The sequence below is a fragment of the Alligator sinensis genome, unplaced genomic scaffold (genome assembly GCF_000455745.1).
Source record: "Alligator sinensis unplaced genomic scaffold, ASM45574v1 scaffold500_1, whole genome shotgun sequence".
Lineage (NCBI taxonomy): Eukaryota > Metazoa > Chordata > Crocodylia > Alligatoridae > Alligator > Alligator sinensis.
Genome location: NW_005842740.1, coordinates 38,616 through 54,213, shown reverse-complemented (window position 1 = coordinate 54,213; position 15,598 = coordinate 38,616). Strand labels below are relative to the sequence as shown.

Genomic DNA, 15,598 nt, shown 5'->3' with positions numbered 1-15,598 from the left:
TCAGTGAACCTTAATGGAGCAGTCCAAAACATACTTTCTTTCCATAGCCAATATTAAAACATAAGATTCCTTTTTCGCTGATCACAGATTATGTTTATTTTAAATCAGCTCTTTGCATTACTGGCAGCTCACCTCCCTTCCCTCCTGGAGAAAGATGGTCTATAAACTTACAGTAAAGGACTGGGAAATAAGAGAGCAACAGATTCCCTGCATGACCATGGATAAGTCACTTAACCTTTCTGTGCCAGCATTTCTTCAACTGTGAAATGAGGCTATGATTTCTTCCACCTTCCCAGTGGGGTTGCTGCAAGCAATAATGTTTGTACATCACGCAAACAACCATAGACTCGGACTTAATATGCAGGAGCAAAATAATAGTCTTAGATTTTTAAAAACAGTAGCATTCAGCTGACTGAGCCATCTCACTAGAAAATGTTTCAGACACTGCTGAGGAAGGTGAGCTAAGAGAGAACCTATAACAAAGAACCTCCTCCGTGAAGGATTTTCACATGTCAGAGAGAACTCTGCATAACCTGCTTGTAGCTCAGTTTTGCTGCATTTACATCTCACATAACACTCCCCAACATTCTGCATTCCCTGTTGAGGACATGACTAAGAGCATACCTAATGAGCAACATGGTAATATATTTCCTGTACAACATAGTACAGGGGTGGCCAACCTGCAGCATGAGCGCCACACGAAGTATGGACAGCAGATCAGGGAGGGGACAGGCAGAAGTAGATATGGCAGAAAGCAGAAGGCAGAACAGGAGGTCAGGCAGGCAGCACAGGGGAGGAAGTAGAAAGCAAACAGCCGATTGCTTTCTGCTCCCAGCCCAGAGCAGCAGACTGGGCAGAGGAAGGGGACTGGAGTAGTATTCAGAGAAAGGGCTGGGCTAATTTCTGGCATACCTGCCAAAAAGGTTGGCTCCCACTGATACAGTACTTCATATTTTATACTATACCTGTTTGGGAAATTCAATAACTTAGTTCAAGAGGAGACATGGCAGGCACAGAGTAGCCTTAAGACAAAAGTAGCTTCCAAGGAGCTTTCAACTAAGGTCTGCAAATAACGTATATCAAATAATTAGCAGTAAAATTAAAAATAAGTATATATTAAAAATATAACTTAAGGTAGGTTTTACATAAATAGAGCTGGCCTTACAGCATCATTTTCTTTAGACCACACAAGCTGAATATTAACAGCTGTATGAATAATTGATTTTTCAGGCTTCCCAGTAAAATGGAAAAAAAAATTAGTTTCAGCTCAGCCAAAACATTTTGTCTGAGCTGAAATATTGTGTTTCATTTTCAGAGTTTAATCGTCTTTTTCTTGAAAATTAAATTTAAGCTAATTTAGTTTCAAAAGCATTGCTTCAAAGACAAAACAAAAAAGTCAAAATATCTTGTTTAGACTTTTCTGAAAGTTTGGTTTTCGTTTTTTTCCTGAAACTAGTCCCTGACTTTGGCACAAATTCAAAAATATTTTCAATTAATCCAAAACTGACTTGTTCATCGGAAACATTTTGCCCTGCTCTACTGAAATTTACAAACAGGCATTCAAGAGCACTGTGGCCAAGTGCAGACAGTCAAAAAGCCTGAGGCTGAATCGATTCGGTCTTCACAGTTTAGTCTAAAATGCGTAGATTGAACCAATAAGCAAGTGAACAGACACACACGTTTGATTCCAGAAATGCCACATGCCCAGGCCAGAAGCCAGGGGGCGCTGGAGCACACCCCCCTGCTCCTGGAGCAGACAGCTTGGGCCAGGACTAGCCTGCCCACCCTGCAAGGGGGGATTTGCAGGGGAGGTGCAAACCATCCTAGGATGCTGGGGGACTGTGAGTTAACTTGAATCTGGAGGGGCTCTGAGACAGAAGTTTAATAAACCGATTGAAGCAAAATCAGTTAAGTCTGATGCTACCTCCATCCAGGTTTACCTTAAGCTCGTTTTGGCCATTATGAAAGCAGTTTGTGTGTACTGAACTTCTGTTGAGTTACAGATTTGAACTGGTTTCCAATCACTTACCCCAGTTTATGTATCATTTTTGTCCCAGGCCTGTGTATTCATGTCTAATGTATCAAGTCTCTCATTATGTCTTTACCTTGTTTCCCTTCTCCCTCCCCCTCCAGCCTCACCCCCACAACTCGGCACTACATTACCCAGATGAGTAAACCTGGTACATACAACAGTTGCAGGCGTTGATGTCTAGATTATAACATATTTGAGGCAAGGACCTACTCTTCCTTTCTGATTGGAAGGTATTGTGAGCACCAGTGGCACTAAAGGAATTCTGGTGAAGTACAACTCCTGAACAGTACAGCTTCTCCATTCCCCAGACACAAAGGGCAAGAAAAAAACAGCGAAGAGATCAGAAACATAACATCAGTAGAGAGGTTAAAAACTAAATTATTTTACATGGTGAATACAATGATGATTTTAGCATGCTATTGCCCCTTTAAACCTCCTACATGTTTTATCTTGCCAGAAATAAGAAAATATTGTCTTCTATTTGTGCCCCAGACCTCATGATTGCAAGAAGATGAGAAGAAGCAACACCCAAATCTAAAAACGGGTGTAATTTTTCTTCACCATTCGTGATGGAGAGACTATAATAATATCATCTGAATCATCCGAGTGAGCCTCATCTACAGGTGGAGAGATGGTGGCCTGCAGCTGCTTCTGGGAGGACACAACTAAAATAACCACAAAGAAAACAGGAGCATCAATAAACATTAACAAAAATAAGCCCTTGTGGGAAACATAATATCCTCTGGCCCATTAGGTTTCCAGAATTATCTACAGTAATGAAGAATTCTAATCCATAATTTTCCGTGCGTAACTCTTCCCTCCCTTCTTTTTTAATGCAAGAACATGGCAAGCGTTAAACCAATATACTGACCACGCTTGGTTTGTCTTATCATCATGAAGTCTTCCCAAGTGGTTACACATGACAAAATAAAGCAATTTGGTACTGAAGCCTCCTTATATTGTAAAAACAGATATTTATTAGGAGGTCAGAAAAAGAAAAAAATCAACCCCAAACAAGATCAAGCTAAGTGGAAATGTCACAATGAGGTCTTTAGTCAGTCATGAAGGAAAGAATTGGAACCAAATGACTGAGGACAAAGGGAATTCACTCTCAAAACCTAAGTTTCTTGAAGCAGTCGTTTTCTTTCATATGTCTATAACGTACCAAGCATTCTATTTGCATGAAACACCACCATAGTTAACACAAAAAAAACCGTGACCAGTGTTTCTGCATTTTGATTTTTTTTGACTGAATACGAAAGGTCCAATGATTAACATCTGCTTGGCATTTCTCCGTGTGTTTAGATATAAGTTGATAACTTGTGAATGCTACATCTGAACCATTCCAAAATTTCAGGAAATGTTCCAGGCATGAATGGGCAGGCCCTGCTGGTTTTGATGAACATGTGCAGGTCCAGAGCCTCACAGCCATTTCCTAACCTGAGATGGAGAAGGAAGTTATAAGTAGGGACCTACAGAAATCAGGGTGTCTACCCCCCTGCCCGATTTCATGGTCCGAGTGAAGTGCCCGTCACCATTTTCACGATGGAGCACAGCACCGCTCTCCCCCATGCCTCTGATTGACTGAGGGGCCCTGGAAGTCCTACCCTTCCCCGTACATTGACAGATGGCCATCTGTTCATCTCTGGGGAGGGGTGAGCCTTCCAGGGCCAGATGGCCATCTGTCAATCTCCAGGGAGGGGCAGGACTTCCAGAGCCCTCTGACCAGAGGTGTGGGGGCCCCACTGTGCTCTGCCGTGAAAATCTCCCCAACTCTTCCCTCCCCCTATGCTTCAGGACACTAGGGCTTCCCACCATTTTCTGTTTTCAGCTCCCTCCCCCTGCCCCTTGGCCATTTTTGCACTTTTTCATGGGGGCGGGCGGTCTAGCGATTTTGCGGTTTCCATGAAAAATGCAAAACTGCAATTTCAGTAGGTCCCTAGTTATAAGATTTAATTCAATAATAATTTAATATGATTTCATAGACATTAAGGCTGGAAGGGACCTTGAAGATCATCAAGTCCAGCCCCCTGCTCCAGGAATCTTGCCATCTTCTTTCTGCTCCTCTGTGGAGAGCCCACGCTACTAAGAGCACCTATGAAGGCAGCAGCATAACTATGGAGGGGCCATGGGAACTGGCCATGGCAACACCGTAATAAGCGTGTATCTGGGGGAGTGAGTGGAACAAGCTGGATAGTATTCCCCTTCCTGGATAGTATTCCCCTCACCCCTTCCAGGCAGCCTTGGAGTCTTATGTCCATTTGATATGTAGGGGGGAAGTGACGGAGAGGAGCCAATGGAGCACGGGGTTGCAAAGTCAGGCTACAGGGCTGCTGCAGCTGGAGTGGAGCTGATGCTGCTACAGCGACAGCAGCACCTTGGAAGAAGCCTTTCCTTCCACCCACACACGCCCATCCATCTGTCCATGCTGTGCCACCCACCCTCGCAGTCTACGGTGGTAGGCATACCTTGCCTACTTTCCCCTCTCTCCTCTCTGGGTGCAGTGCTCAATAGGTATGCCTTTGCACAACAGCAATGAGTCTGGGTGCCTGTTGAGATGGAGTACTTTCTGAAGTGAACAGAGAATCAATCAGACTCTTTGCTGTTTTGTCTAATTTTTAATACACAAAATATTCTTTATATAGACATTACTTTGAGGAACAACAACTTTGTTGTTTTATATTGCCTCATGCACCAAGTAATGTCTTACCTTGTGTTTCACTTGTGTTTTCTCTGGCACGTTGACAGGCGGTTGGGAAGAACTACTTTAGAACTTGCTGCAGCTGTGTTTCCCCTTTGAAAAAACTCCCACAATTTTGTGGACAGCTGTAAGCTTTTCTTGATGTAGGTTTCCTACAGCACTCCTTGTATAACAGTTTTGGGCACTCTACACCGCTCTACCAGTTCACCTCCATCCCTAACTGCTGTATCTTCTGCTATCCCTGGCCTGATCCTCTATCTAACACAGGAAATGGGCAATGCCACCATTTTTTTTTAAGATCAAGCATTTAGTAGGTTCTAGCTGACTCCCTTAAACTTATTTCACTTGTCATATGCTGAAAGCCAATAGGATTCTGAATCTGGATTGCACAGACTGGTAGTAGCAGATATCCAAGACTCCTTAAAACACTTTCATGTTTATAGCTTATCTCAAAATAATCCCAAAGGACAGCATAACTAAATGATGTCTTACAAAGCATAGTTCCATAGAACACGTAAGGCTGATGACAAATCTAGAGGTCATCATATGCAAGTTCAGCCTTGGAAGATAGGAGGCAAAAGTCTCATTCAGCTACTCAATGATTTAAAGCTCGCAAGCTCTAATGAAACACATGATATGAGAAGCCCACTGAGGTAACAGATATTTAGATCAGATAGAAGCTAGGAGTTATGGGGGCTGTAATTTTAGTGAATGGCAACTTCTACAAAATAAATTCAAATGTTTAACAAATGAATATAACCAAAACAGAATGCAAAGCAATCATAATCCCCTCCACCGAGGAGGCGTTTGTGCCAGACCTGCTTTCCTTCCTTTATTAGTAGTATTTGTCTTTTGGGAGTGTTTGGTTACACTATCCATAAATGACCATGCCTAAGAGGAAATAGCTCACAGAGGTATGTAGCCTGAAAACTACATCTGTGAAGACTAATTCTTGTGCTTATGCTCTCTGTCTCTTCAGTAACATGTTAAGCAATCTCTCACCTTTTACTCAGTTATGAATAATTTGCCACAACCTTGGAGATAATGACAAAATGCTCTTTAACTCCCAGCCTCTTTCTTCCAATACTTACCAAAAGAGGGCTGACAGGAAGAAGCCTTGAGTTCCTGTGGTCTCTTCTCTGTCGCTTCTACAGCAGGTTCTTCTACAACTTCTTCACCGGGCAGGTCGCTGTCTTCAGCATCTGGAATAATGTAGCTTTCAGAAGCCTCAAGGCGGAAGAACAACAATGCTCTATGACACTTAATTACTGTTATCAGGGTTACCCGGCTAGCTGTACTGCATACCCCTCGTGGTGTCTCATTTGACTTCATCCTAGCAGGTGCAGTACCTTGGGCCTTCAGCTTTCCTGGGATCTAATTCCACAATAACCTGGGTTACAGCCCCACAAGCACTAACCAGAACTACCTCAAAAAGTCCAGTGGGGTTAGACCCTAGAAACATGACAATAGCTCATTAAAACTCAAAAACAAGCTTCAACATAAAATGCTCTTTATTCTACCACTCAAAAGAGACTATGCACATAGGAAGGAGATATAAAATGGTTTCCTCATATCCACATATTCCCTTCATAACCTTGCTCCCAAACTCCAAGCTTGGAGGAAGGGACTACACTACTTCCTCCCTATCTCTGTGTGAGATTCCAGAGGCAGTCGGCTCTTTCATTGATACAACTTAGGCCAGCATCTCCCTCCTCACCCTCACAGACCGCCTCAGCAGGGGGACAAACTGGACCGGGAATTCTTGGGTCAGCTCATGGAGGCTGTAAAGTCAAGGGATGTGGTTGTCATGGGTGACCTAAACTACCCAGACATCTGCTGGAAAGAGCAGTCAGCTACGTCCAACCGCTCACTTAGGTTCCTGGCCGGGATATAGGACCTCCACCTAACCCAGGAGGTGCATAGTCCCACCAGGAGAAATGCCCTGTTGGACCTGGTCCTTGCCACAGGCGATGACCTGGTGAGGGCTGTGCGGGTACTCGACCACCTGGGCGACAGTGATCATCGCCTGCTGGAATTTACTTTCCAGCGCAAGGTGGTGAAAGCAAGCAGCAAGGCAGAGGTCCTCGACTTCAGGAGGGCCGACCTCTGTAAGCTAAGAAGGTTAGTAGGAGAGGAATTGGGGTCTCGGAGCTTCAACGAGATGGGAGTCGAAGACAGGTGGTTGTTCCTCAAGGAGATCCTCCGAGCTCAAAGGGAGTCGGTCCCAATGCGCACCAAGGGGGGCAGGAGGGCTAAAATCCCCCATGGCTTGGCAAAGGCATCCAGGGATGCCTGAGGGCAAAAAAGGTGTACAAACAGTGGAAGCAAGGGGCTATCACCAAGGAGGTTTACACCTCCATTGCTCTGGACTGCAGGGAGGCTGTTGGGAAGGCCAAGGCGGAGATGGAGCTAGGGCTAGTGACCAGAATTAAGGATAATAAAAAGTCCTTTTTCAAATACGTAGGAAGTAAGAAGGCGGCACCCGGTAACGTGGGGCCCCCACAGGATAGGCTTGGCAATCTGGTGATTGCGGCAAATGAAAAAGCTGACCTCTTTAATGAATTCTTTGCCTCCATATTCCTGAGCAGGAACTGGGACCTCTGCCCCGCCAGAACTGCAGATGGACCCAGGGGAGGCACCACCATGCCTAGGGTCAGGGACAACCTAGTTGGGGAACTTTTGGAGGGGCTGGACGTGTTTAAATCAGTAGGTCCAGATGCTGTTCACCTGAGGGTGCTGAGGGAGTTGGCGGGGGGTCATAGCGGGGCCCCTGGCATGGCTCTTGAGTGCTCATGGGGCACCGGCAGATACCAGAGAATTGGAAAAGGGCCCATGTGGTCCCCATTTACAAGAAGAGGAGAAAGGAGCACCCTGGCAATATAGCCCATTCAGCCTTTCCTCAGTCCTTGGGAAGACCTTTGAGAAAATGTATCAAGGAGCACCTGTGCAAGGGCCCAGCAGGGGAGGTAATGCTCAGGGGCAACCAACATGCGCTCACTGAGGGCAGGTCCTGCCTGACTAACCTGGTTTCTTTTTATGATCAGGTCACAAAGCCCTTGGATGAGGGTGTTGGGGTGGACGTCGTCTTCCTGGACTTTAAGAAGGCCTTTGACACGGTTTCCCACCATGTTCCCTTAAAAAACTAGGTGACTGTGGCATTGATGCCTACAGTCAGATGGGTGGCAAACTGGCTAGATGGTTGCACCCAGAGAGTGGTGGTGGACGGGTCGTTTTCAACCTGGCGGGATGTGAGCAGTGGAGTCCCCCGGGGCTTGGTCCTGGGGCCTGTACTGTTCAACATCTTTATCAGCGATCTGAATGTGGGTGTGGAAAGCACGCTGTCCAAATTTGCTGACGACACCAAGTTGTGGGGCAAGGTGGGCACGCTGTGGGGAGGGACAGAATCCAGCTAGATCTAGACAGGTTACAGAGGTGGGCAGATGAGAATAGGATGTAATTCAACGCAGGCAGGTGCAAGGTGCTGCATCTAGGGAGAAAGAACCAGCAACACACCTATAGGTAGGGAAACACCCTTCTTGTCAACACGGTGGCAGAAAGGGATCTTGGAGTCATTGTTGACTCCAGGATGAACATGAGCCGCCAGTGCGAGGAAGCGGTCAGTAAGGCTAACCGCAGCTTGTGCTGCATCTACAGATGCATTAAAAGCAGGTCCAGGGAGATTATCCTTCCCCTCTATGCGCCATTGGTCAGGCCACAGTTGGAGTACAGCATCCAGTTCTGGGCGCCGCACTTCAAGAGGGATGTGGCTAGCACTGAGAGGGTCCAACGGAGGGCCACTTGCATGGTCAAGGGGCAGCAGGGCAGGCCCTAATGAAGACAGGCTGAAAAGCCTGAACCTATTGAGCCTCCACAAGAGAAGGCTGAGAGGGGATCTGGTGGCCGTTTACAAACTCACCAGGGGGGACCAGCGGGAATTGGGGGAGGCTCTGTTCCCCCAGGCACCACCCAGGGTTACTAGGGATAACGGCCACAAATTGTTAGAGAGAAGGTTCAGGCTGGACATCCGGAGACATTACTTTACAGTTAGGGCTGCCAGGCTCTGGAATGGGCTCCCAAGTGAGGTGGTGCTCTCTCCTACCTTGGGGGCCTTCAAGAGGAGGCTGGACAGATATTTGGCTGGGGGGATATGACCCCAGCACCTGTTCCTGCCCAGGACAGGGGGCCGGGCCAGATGATCTGTTTAGGTCCCTTCCGACCCTAAGCACTATGATACTGTGATGATACTCCCCTTCCTGCAGATCAGACCCATGAGTGTAAAACATCCCAGTGTGGATGTAACCTAACAACCTCTGTTATCTTCTTTGACGCTGCATAGCTGAGGCTATTGTATCTGTATCATTGTTCTACCTTTCCTGCTCCATTCTTTAACACTCCCTTTACTGCCTTCTCTGATGTAACTGTGTATTCAGGCAGGCAGCAATGCACAATTGCACAAGGAAATGAACTCATGCAGAATGCTCATAAAAGATAATACGTTCTCCCAGTCTGTCATGATTTGTATTATAGTAGCAGTACTTAACCAGATTGTCTGGCACTAAAGTTTGTTTTCTTGCCATAGTTTCTGTTGTTTTTTCAACAGTTCCCAAGTACATTATCTTATTCATCTGTCTCACTGGGGATACACCTTTATTAGAAGATGGGATCTATCTCTTTAAGAAACTAAGCAAGAGAAGTGAAAATCCTCCCAACTTCTTTATGGCTTAAAATCCATTTAGCCATTTTATGGCTAAAATCCAATGGAAAGTATCATATTACTGCTGGGGGAAAATAGGCAGGAAGCAGAGAAGACACACTTGGAAACATTCCATACCCTCGAAACTACCTGTAGGGGGTGATATCTGGTTGACAATGACAGAACTCCACTTCCTGGTGTCACCAATCTTTCACCAAATTAAAAAGTAAATGTTTGTGTATAAAACTGTGCACACCCCTTATAGCCCACATGCTTCTGTGGGTAGGGAGAAATGAGATTACCATGAAGCGCCAAGGTGAAGGCTGAAGGGGAAGGGGAAGGCTTCCTGAGTGCTGGTGAGACTGGTTTCTTCTCCCTCATGTAAGTATCAGGGTCTGGTTTTTCACTTGCTGCACTGGAGGCAGAGAGCCTGCAAAAGACACTTTGCATTAGCAAGAGGCACAGAACAGGGACTGCTACTCTGCCTGCAGAGATGGAGGCAGCAAACCTGAGAAAGGTAGTAGGAGATGTTATTAGCCAGAGAAGATTCTGCAGGTAGGCTCTACATCAAAGCCATCACCTTGTTTCATTGCAATGATGGACCATGTGGAGGATACGAGTCTGTTCTATATTAATAATATATATGGTATATAATTGTTAGATTGCTGCAAGAGATTTTTCCTACATGGATGTGAACCTTGGAAGGGGCTATCGGGAAAAACATGCAGGAATAAAGACTAGAAAATGAGATGCTTCCTGGGCAAACACTTGAGATCAAAAGTGTAAGTCTGGCAACAGACAAGAAGTTGCTTTCAGAAGACAAAGAAGGGGGTGTCAGCTGTTAGAGACTGTTCAAAGAAAGAGGCTGAAGCAGAGGGAGACCCTATGAAGAGAGTCTGAAAAAGATGTGCTACCTGGTTAGCATCAGGAGGATGGTAAGCTAGATAGATCTATGCGTGGACAGCTTTTAAGAGTAAACAGCCCTGTGTTTTCAAAAAGATCTACAGTAACTGTCTGTATACCACCAGCCACAGCACTCAGCAGACAGGTAACGAATCCAAGTCATTATTACACAGTGTACAAGCCATGACTACTTAAGCAGAGATGACTGTTCAAGTAGTCAGTAACCCATGTTCTTGTTTAAGCTTGGGAGGTTCATGACTCCGGCCTGAGAAAAGCCCACAGCTTGCTACCTGTGGAAGTGCACCCCAAAAGACCTAAAGAAGGGACATGAGGCAGCTCCCCCTACAGTCTTCACAGCCAGTATCCAAAGCTTTTGAAGCCATAAATGATGGAGAGAAAGTGTTTTCCAACACAGCATCAGAAACTAGCTAAGCAGGGTGTTCCGGGTGATGGAAGTCATCGAGCTGCAGTAAGATTGTTCTGCTGCTCCCTGTCTCCCTCCTTTCCCCATAACTGTAAGCTAAGCTCAGTTTTTTTATTTAGTGTATGATGATACAGTGATCACAAAGCAAAGAGAAACATATTCACAATTTCATGTCCAAATTTTGCAGCCAGCTGTAGGTGTGGTATTATTCAGATCCAATAGTTACACTAAATGCACAAAGAGAGCATTCAGAGTTGATGTGATTCAAAGTTTGCCATGTCCTATCCTGATTTGGTTTAGAGAAGACCAAAGATGTCTAGGGAGATTAAAGCCACCTGGGTCTAATGGTAGGATTTGTAATAATAATTTCTGTATTAGAAATGGAATTGAGCCACTCTTGTGCCCAGGCATCTTGGATGTTAAATAAGTCTTGCTCAAGTTGAACTGCTGTTCTCCAAGCAGGATATCTAGGAAGTGGGCTTAAGAGATCTTCATGTACAGGCAGCTGTAGGTTATTTTTTTATTTTTGTCAATAATTTAGTTAAGGGTCTTTATACTGGGGCTTTAGACTTCCCTACCTAACCCAGTGCAGTAGAACCATGTTTGACAGTTACTTTTTCCCAAATATGACTATTCTCTGTGTTTACTTTTCCCATCACAAAAAGATAACAGACAACAAGAATATATGAGAAGAATATTGTGGCATGCAGGACTCCTGCAGAGATGCAAAGATGGGGCATTTTTGTTGCAAGCTTCTCCTATGCATTTCATTTGTGAAGACACTATTCATATCTACATACGTAATATTTGAAGCAGATGTTTTTGCTAACTTGAAGCTTCCGATAACATTTTATTTAGAAACGTCTCAGGTCATAAAAATGAGTTCTAGCATTCTCTTGTGGAAACACCTTTGCCTGACTTACCTCTCCTCAAGCCGTCTTTGACGTGCTAAGTGCGCCCTGAAAACTGACTGAATGAACATCACAATCTCCTCTTCCTCCCTGCAGTCAGAAGGTAAACTCAAAGAGCTGGACCCATGAGACACGCTGGAGCTCTACAGTGCAATCAGATAAAAGGAAAATTGGGCTTTTTACAAATTCCTTGCAAACTTAGTAAACCTTTGACATTTCTGCCCGTGCATGCAGTATCACTTAGCAGCGAGCACACTCCCATCTTTTGGGGCAAAGCCTGTGAGCTTTTGCCAGATTTCTGTTGCTACTGATCTTATGATAATGGGATCATCCTACAGGTCTTAAAGAACAAACTTTGATGTGCCTGTATTTATGGTAGATAAAGGGTAGGCAGCTGAAAGGAAAGTTAATTTATTCCAGCACTATTGTGGGCAGGACTCTCTCTCAAGCCAAGAGAGGTAAGGCAGTTCTGCTCAGCTGGACCAATTTACTGAGCTAAAACATTATAATGAGGAGCCATATGGAGGAGCATATTCATATCACGCTGCCTGCATCTAGATGATGTTCAAGAAACTAGTGATTTGCAGCAACTAAACGTTTAATCAGTAGGGATGTCTTTTCATATTCAGAGCCAGGCATTTTGGGCCAAGTGTGATGTGACTTATAAGAAACACTGCAAATCTTCAGCAGAGCATGCTGTATACAAGATCCTTTGCTCTTTCCAAGCCAGCCATCATTTCCAGCATCTTGTTTTTAGATTGCAATGATTAATGTTGGCCTACTGCTAAAATGACTTCATGAATATTTGGGCGTGAGGGCAGCTTTCCAGAAAAGTTAAGCCTCACAATACAACTGCTTCAGATAAAGGAAAAAAAAAAAAAGACACTCAGACAGAGACTGAAGTTTACAGCACAAGGAAGCTATGGTTTCCTTTGGAAGGAGGACTATATACCTGAGAAGGTAAAAAAGTGAGCAGGGGAATAGGTTTGACATCCTTCTGGAATGCAAGTGTCTGCAGGCCAGAGCACTTAAAAAAAAAAAAAAAAAAAAAGACAAAAAATCCAACGGGTGAGTTAAGGAACTAAACCTGGAAGCCTAGCTCTTTGCACTGTAAACTCTATAAATAACAGAAAAGTAAAGTCATACAGCATCCAGGTCCCTGCTTGCCCCAAAGTTACCTTGTTTCCAAGGCCATTTGTGGTGTGAAATTTTCTACTGAGTGTGCTGCTCAGTAACAGTTTCTGCCGAGCTAAATGTCCCCTGAAAGCTGCCTGAAGCACAACAGTCGCCTAGCAGGAAAAGAGATGAGTAAAGAGATGAGTGGATGTTAACTCCCCGGAAAGATGGCAGCTACATATTAAAGCAGAGTCCCAAGGGAAGAGCATTGTGGGAGAAATAACTATTTTCCCTGTGCCATGACAAGTATTTGATGCACATGCACTTCCATTTAATCAAGAGGCACCCCCAACCACTTCACATTTACTCTTCTGAAATCCAGAAGGTTCCCAACCCATAAATGATGGAAGAACCCCCGAGATGCACTACTCCACAGAAAATTTAATCAGGCAATCTACACATGATGGAGCCTGTCAAATGCAATTAAATTCTAGCTGCCAACATTAGCCCATATTTCACAGATACAGCTATGCACTCATGTTCCCATCTTAGATCCCATCTACCCAGCAGGCTTTGCTACTTAATAATATCATCAGAAACCAAATGAAGTCTGGCAGACATTCTGGTGATTCTGTCAAACAAAATTCCTTCCTCTCTGCTAAGGGTTTTATTTCTGAACTTGTTCTAAATAAAAGAATGCACCAAGAAGGTAGACTGACGCATTTAGATCATGATTCTGCTAGAATTACACCTTCTGATTACTACCCACTTAAGGTCATTTTTAAGTTTATTTTTATGCATCCAGTACAGTATTACATTCTACTATCAGAAAAATAACAGACTCGTACAATCCAGGATTTTATCACAATTAGGGCTGCTCAAATAGTTTCAATCAGAAACGTATGGGGGATTTTTTTGACAAAGCACTAGGTTTTCAACTACATAGTGTTTTCCAAGAGTCCCTTTTTACCAGAGTATATACAGTTCTTGTAAAAAAAACCCTATGTGCTTGAAAAATAATTTTATTAGTCTACTTGCCTCAGTTCCTCAGTGGAATTGTAGTTGTTTCCTCCTACCCCTGTATCCCTGTCGAGCTTGGCTCCTTCTCACATGCTGTACCAGGGCCAAGCAATCTCCTGATGCAACTGCCTCCCCTCAAAATGAAGGGAGTTTGTGGAGTATCATGTAACCAGCGAGCACACAGAAAAAATGAGAGCGTAATACCCCCAAACTAAAATTCCCCATGAAGCAGCTTTTCCAAAATCAAAATATTTTGCTTTTCAATTTTTCACCCAGAAGTCAAAGTTTTTCATAAGAATACCTATTCTCGGATTAGCTCTGATTACAATGCATATGCGCAAAAGAAAAAAAATATGGAAAATTAAAAGCCTCCCTTACCTGCGTGGGGATATAGAGCACTGGCAACAGCCAGTATAAATTCTATAACCTGGAGGCATTTGGTTTGATCTCAGAAGAATGCCATCTCCCAACAGTCTAGCTTGTCCACTGGGTGAGAGAGCTGCTCCTCTACAACGGAGGGGCTTTCAGGGGAGTTTGCAAAGTAGTCTGTAGCCTTCCCTATAGTTCTTTCACATCTCCAACCTCAAGATCTCCTGCCAAGCCTATATGCAGTCCCGGTGCAGATTTAACTGAGCAGGCAAGGCTTCAGTTCTGCACTGAACCACGTAAACATACCCTAAACCCACAGACAGTAACACTGGACCTGAACAGGGCTTTGTACAGGCACAAAAGTACATTTATGTGGATGCTAATGTAGGGTTGGGCCTAGATTAAAAACTGTTTTCACCATAATCTTCCTTAGAGGCATACTTTAGGAGCTTAATGAAAAATATACAAAATGTAATGCCAATGGAGACATTTCCATCAAGCAACAGGCAAATGTTGTTCAATGGAAACTGTTGCTCCATTGAACCTGCTTCACATTCTCCTACCTAGAGGGGAAAATAGTGCTCTGGGAACTTGCTCTGCTACACTGGCCAACAAAGGGCCAGAGACCTGAGGGAAAAGGGCTGTCATCCCTCTGTCGCCACTTCAGCTTTGTTGCTAAAGAGAAATGAGCTCTGAGCTTACTAGCTGAGCTCCCCCTGGGTGAAGGACCTGTCCTGCCTGCCCCCACACATAGCAGTGAAGACCCATGCCAAGGATGAAGAGAAGGAAGGGCGGGAGTTGCTGGGATCTGGGACACTTTATGAGCTGCTTTTGCTCATGTGCTTTTTCTCTCCCAGCACATTCCTACTGTGTGCAAGTCAAGAGGTCAAGTTGAGTGTTTGTCTACACACCAAGTCTCAAAGAAAGAGGTGCTAAATGGTTCCTTGAAGATGCTTTGAAGGCTGTTTGGGGAAAGGGAGTAGGTCATGACATTTGCTGAGGCACCCCTGGGCAGCAGAGATCAGCTCAAGAGTCCCCCTGCAGGAAATAGCTGGGGGAAAGAGGGGTGGTGTAGAGAGCAGTCCATCCTGGCCAAACACACCACTCTTGTGTGTAATGTGTCATACATTCAAAATTAAAGGATAATACAAACAAGCCACAAAGATATTTTGCATTTAACAAGCAACATCTTTGTGGCTAGATCATCATGTTTTGTGACTCATTATCAGGAGATAGACTGCTTGAACATGTGGCATGTCATAACTTATTGCTAGGTGTGGCGGCGAGAAACCCCCACAGGCTTCGGAAACACTGGGGGCAAACCCCGGCATCCCCAAAAGGGGAAAGGAGAGCCACCCAAGCCCCGGGGAACTCACCTCCTGAATGGGCTGGGGCGGAGTGAGAGCCACACGAGCCGACGTTTCGCTGG

The 15,598-nt window shown here is 44.7% G+C and overlaps 1 protein-coding gene across 1 annotated transcript in view; it reads right to left on the bottom strand.

Moving 5' to 3' along the window:
- Positions 1 to 1,906: 1,906 nt before the first annotated feature.
- IQCE (IQ motif containing E) overlaps positions 1,907 to 15,598 on the bottom strand; it is a 41,143-nt gene continuing 27,451 nt past the window's right edge. The window contains exons 20-24 of the mRNA XM_014525064.2: positions 12,843 to 12,953; positions 11,677 to 11,807; positions 9,729 to 9,856; positions 5,825 to 5,935; positions 1,907 to 2,697 (exon numbers count right to left, since the gene is read on the bottom strand). Coding sequence (XP_014380550.2) covers positions 2,567 to 2,697; positions 5,825 to 5,935; positions 9,729 to 9,856; positions 11,677 to 11,807; positions 12,843 to 12,953 — 612 coding nt within the window. The 3' untranslated portion in view covers positions 1,907 to 2,566. The remainder of the gene's footprint in view (positions 2,698 to 5,824; positions 5,936 to 9,728; positions 9,857 to 11,676; positions 11,808 to 12,842; positions 12,954 to 15,598) is intronic.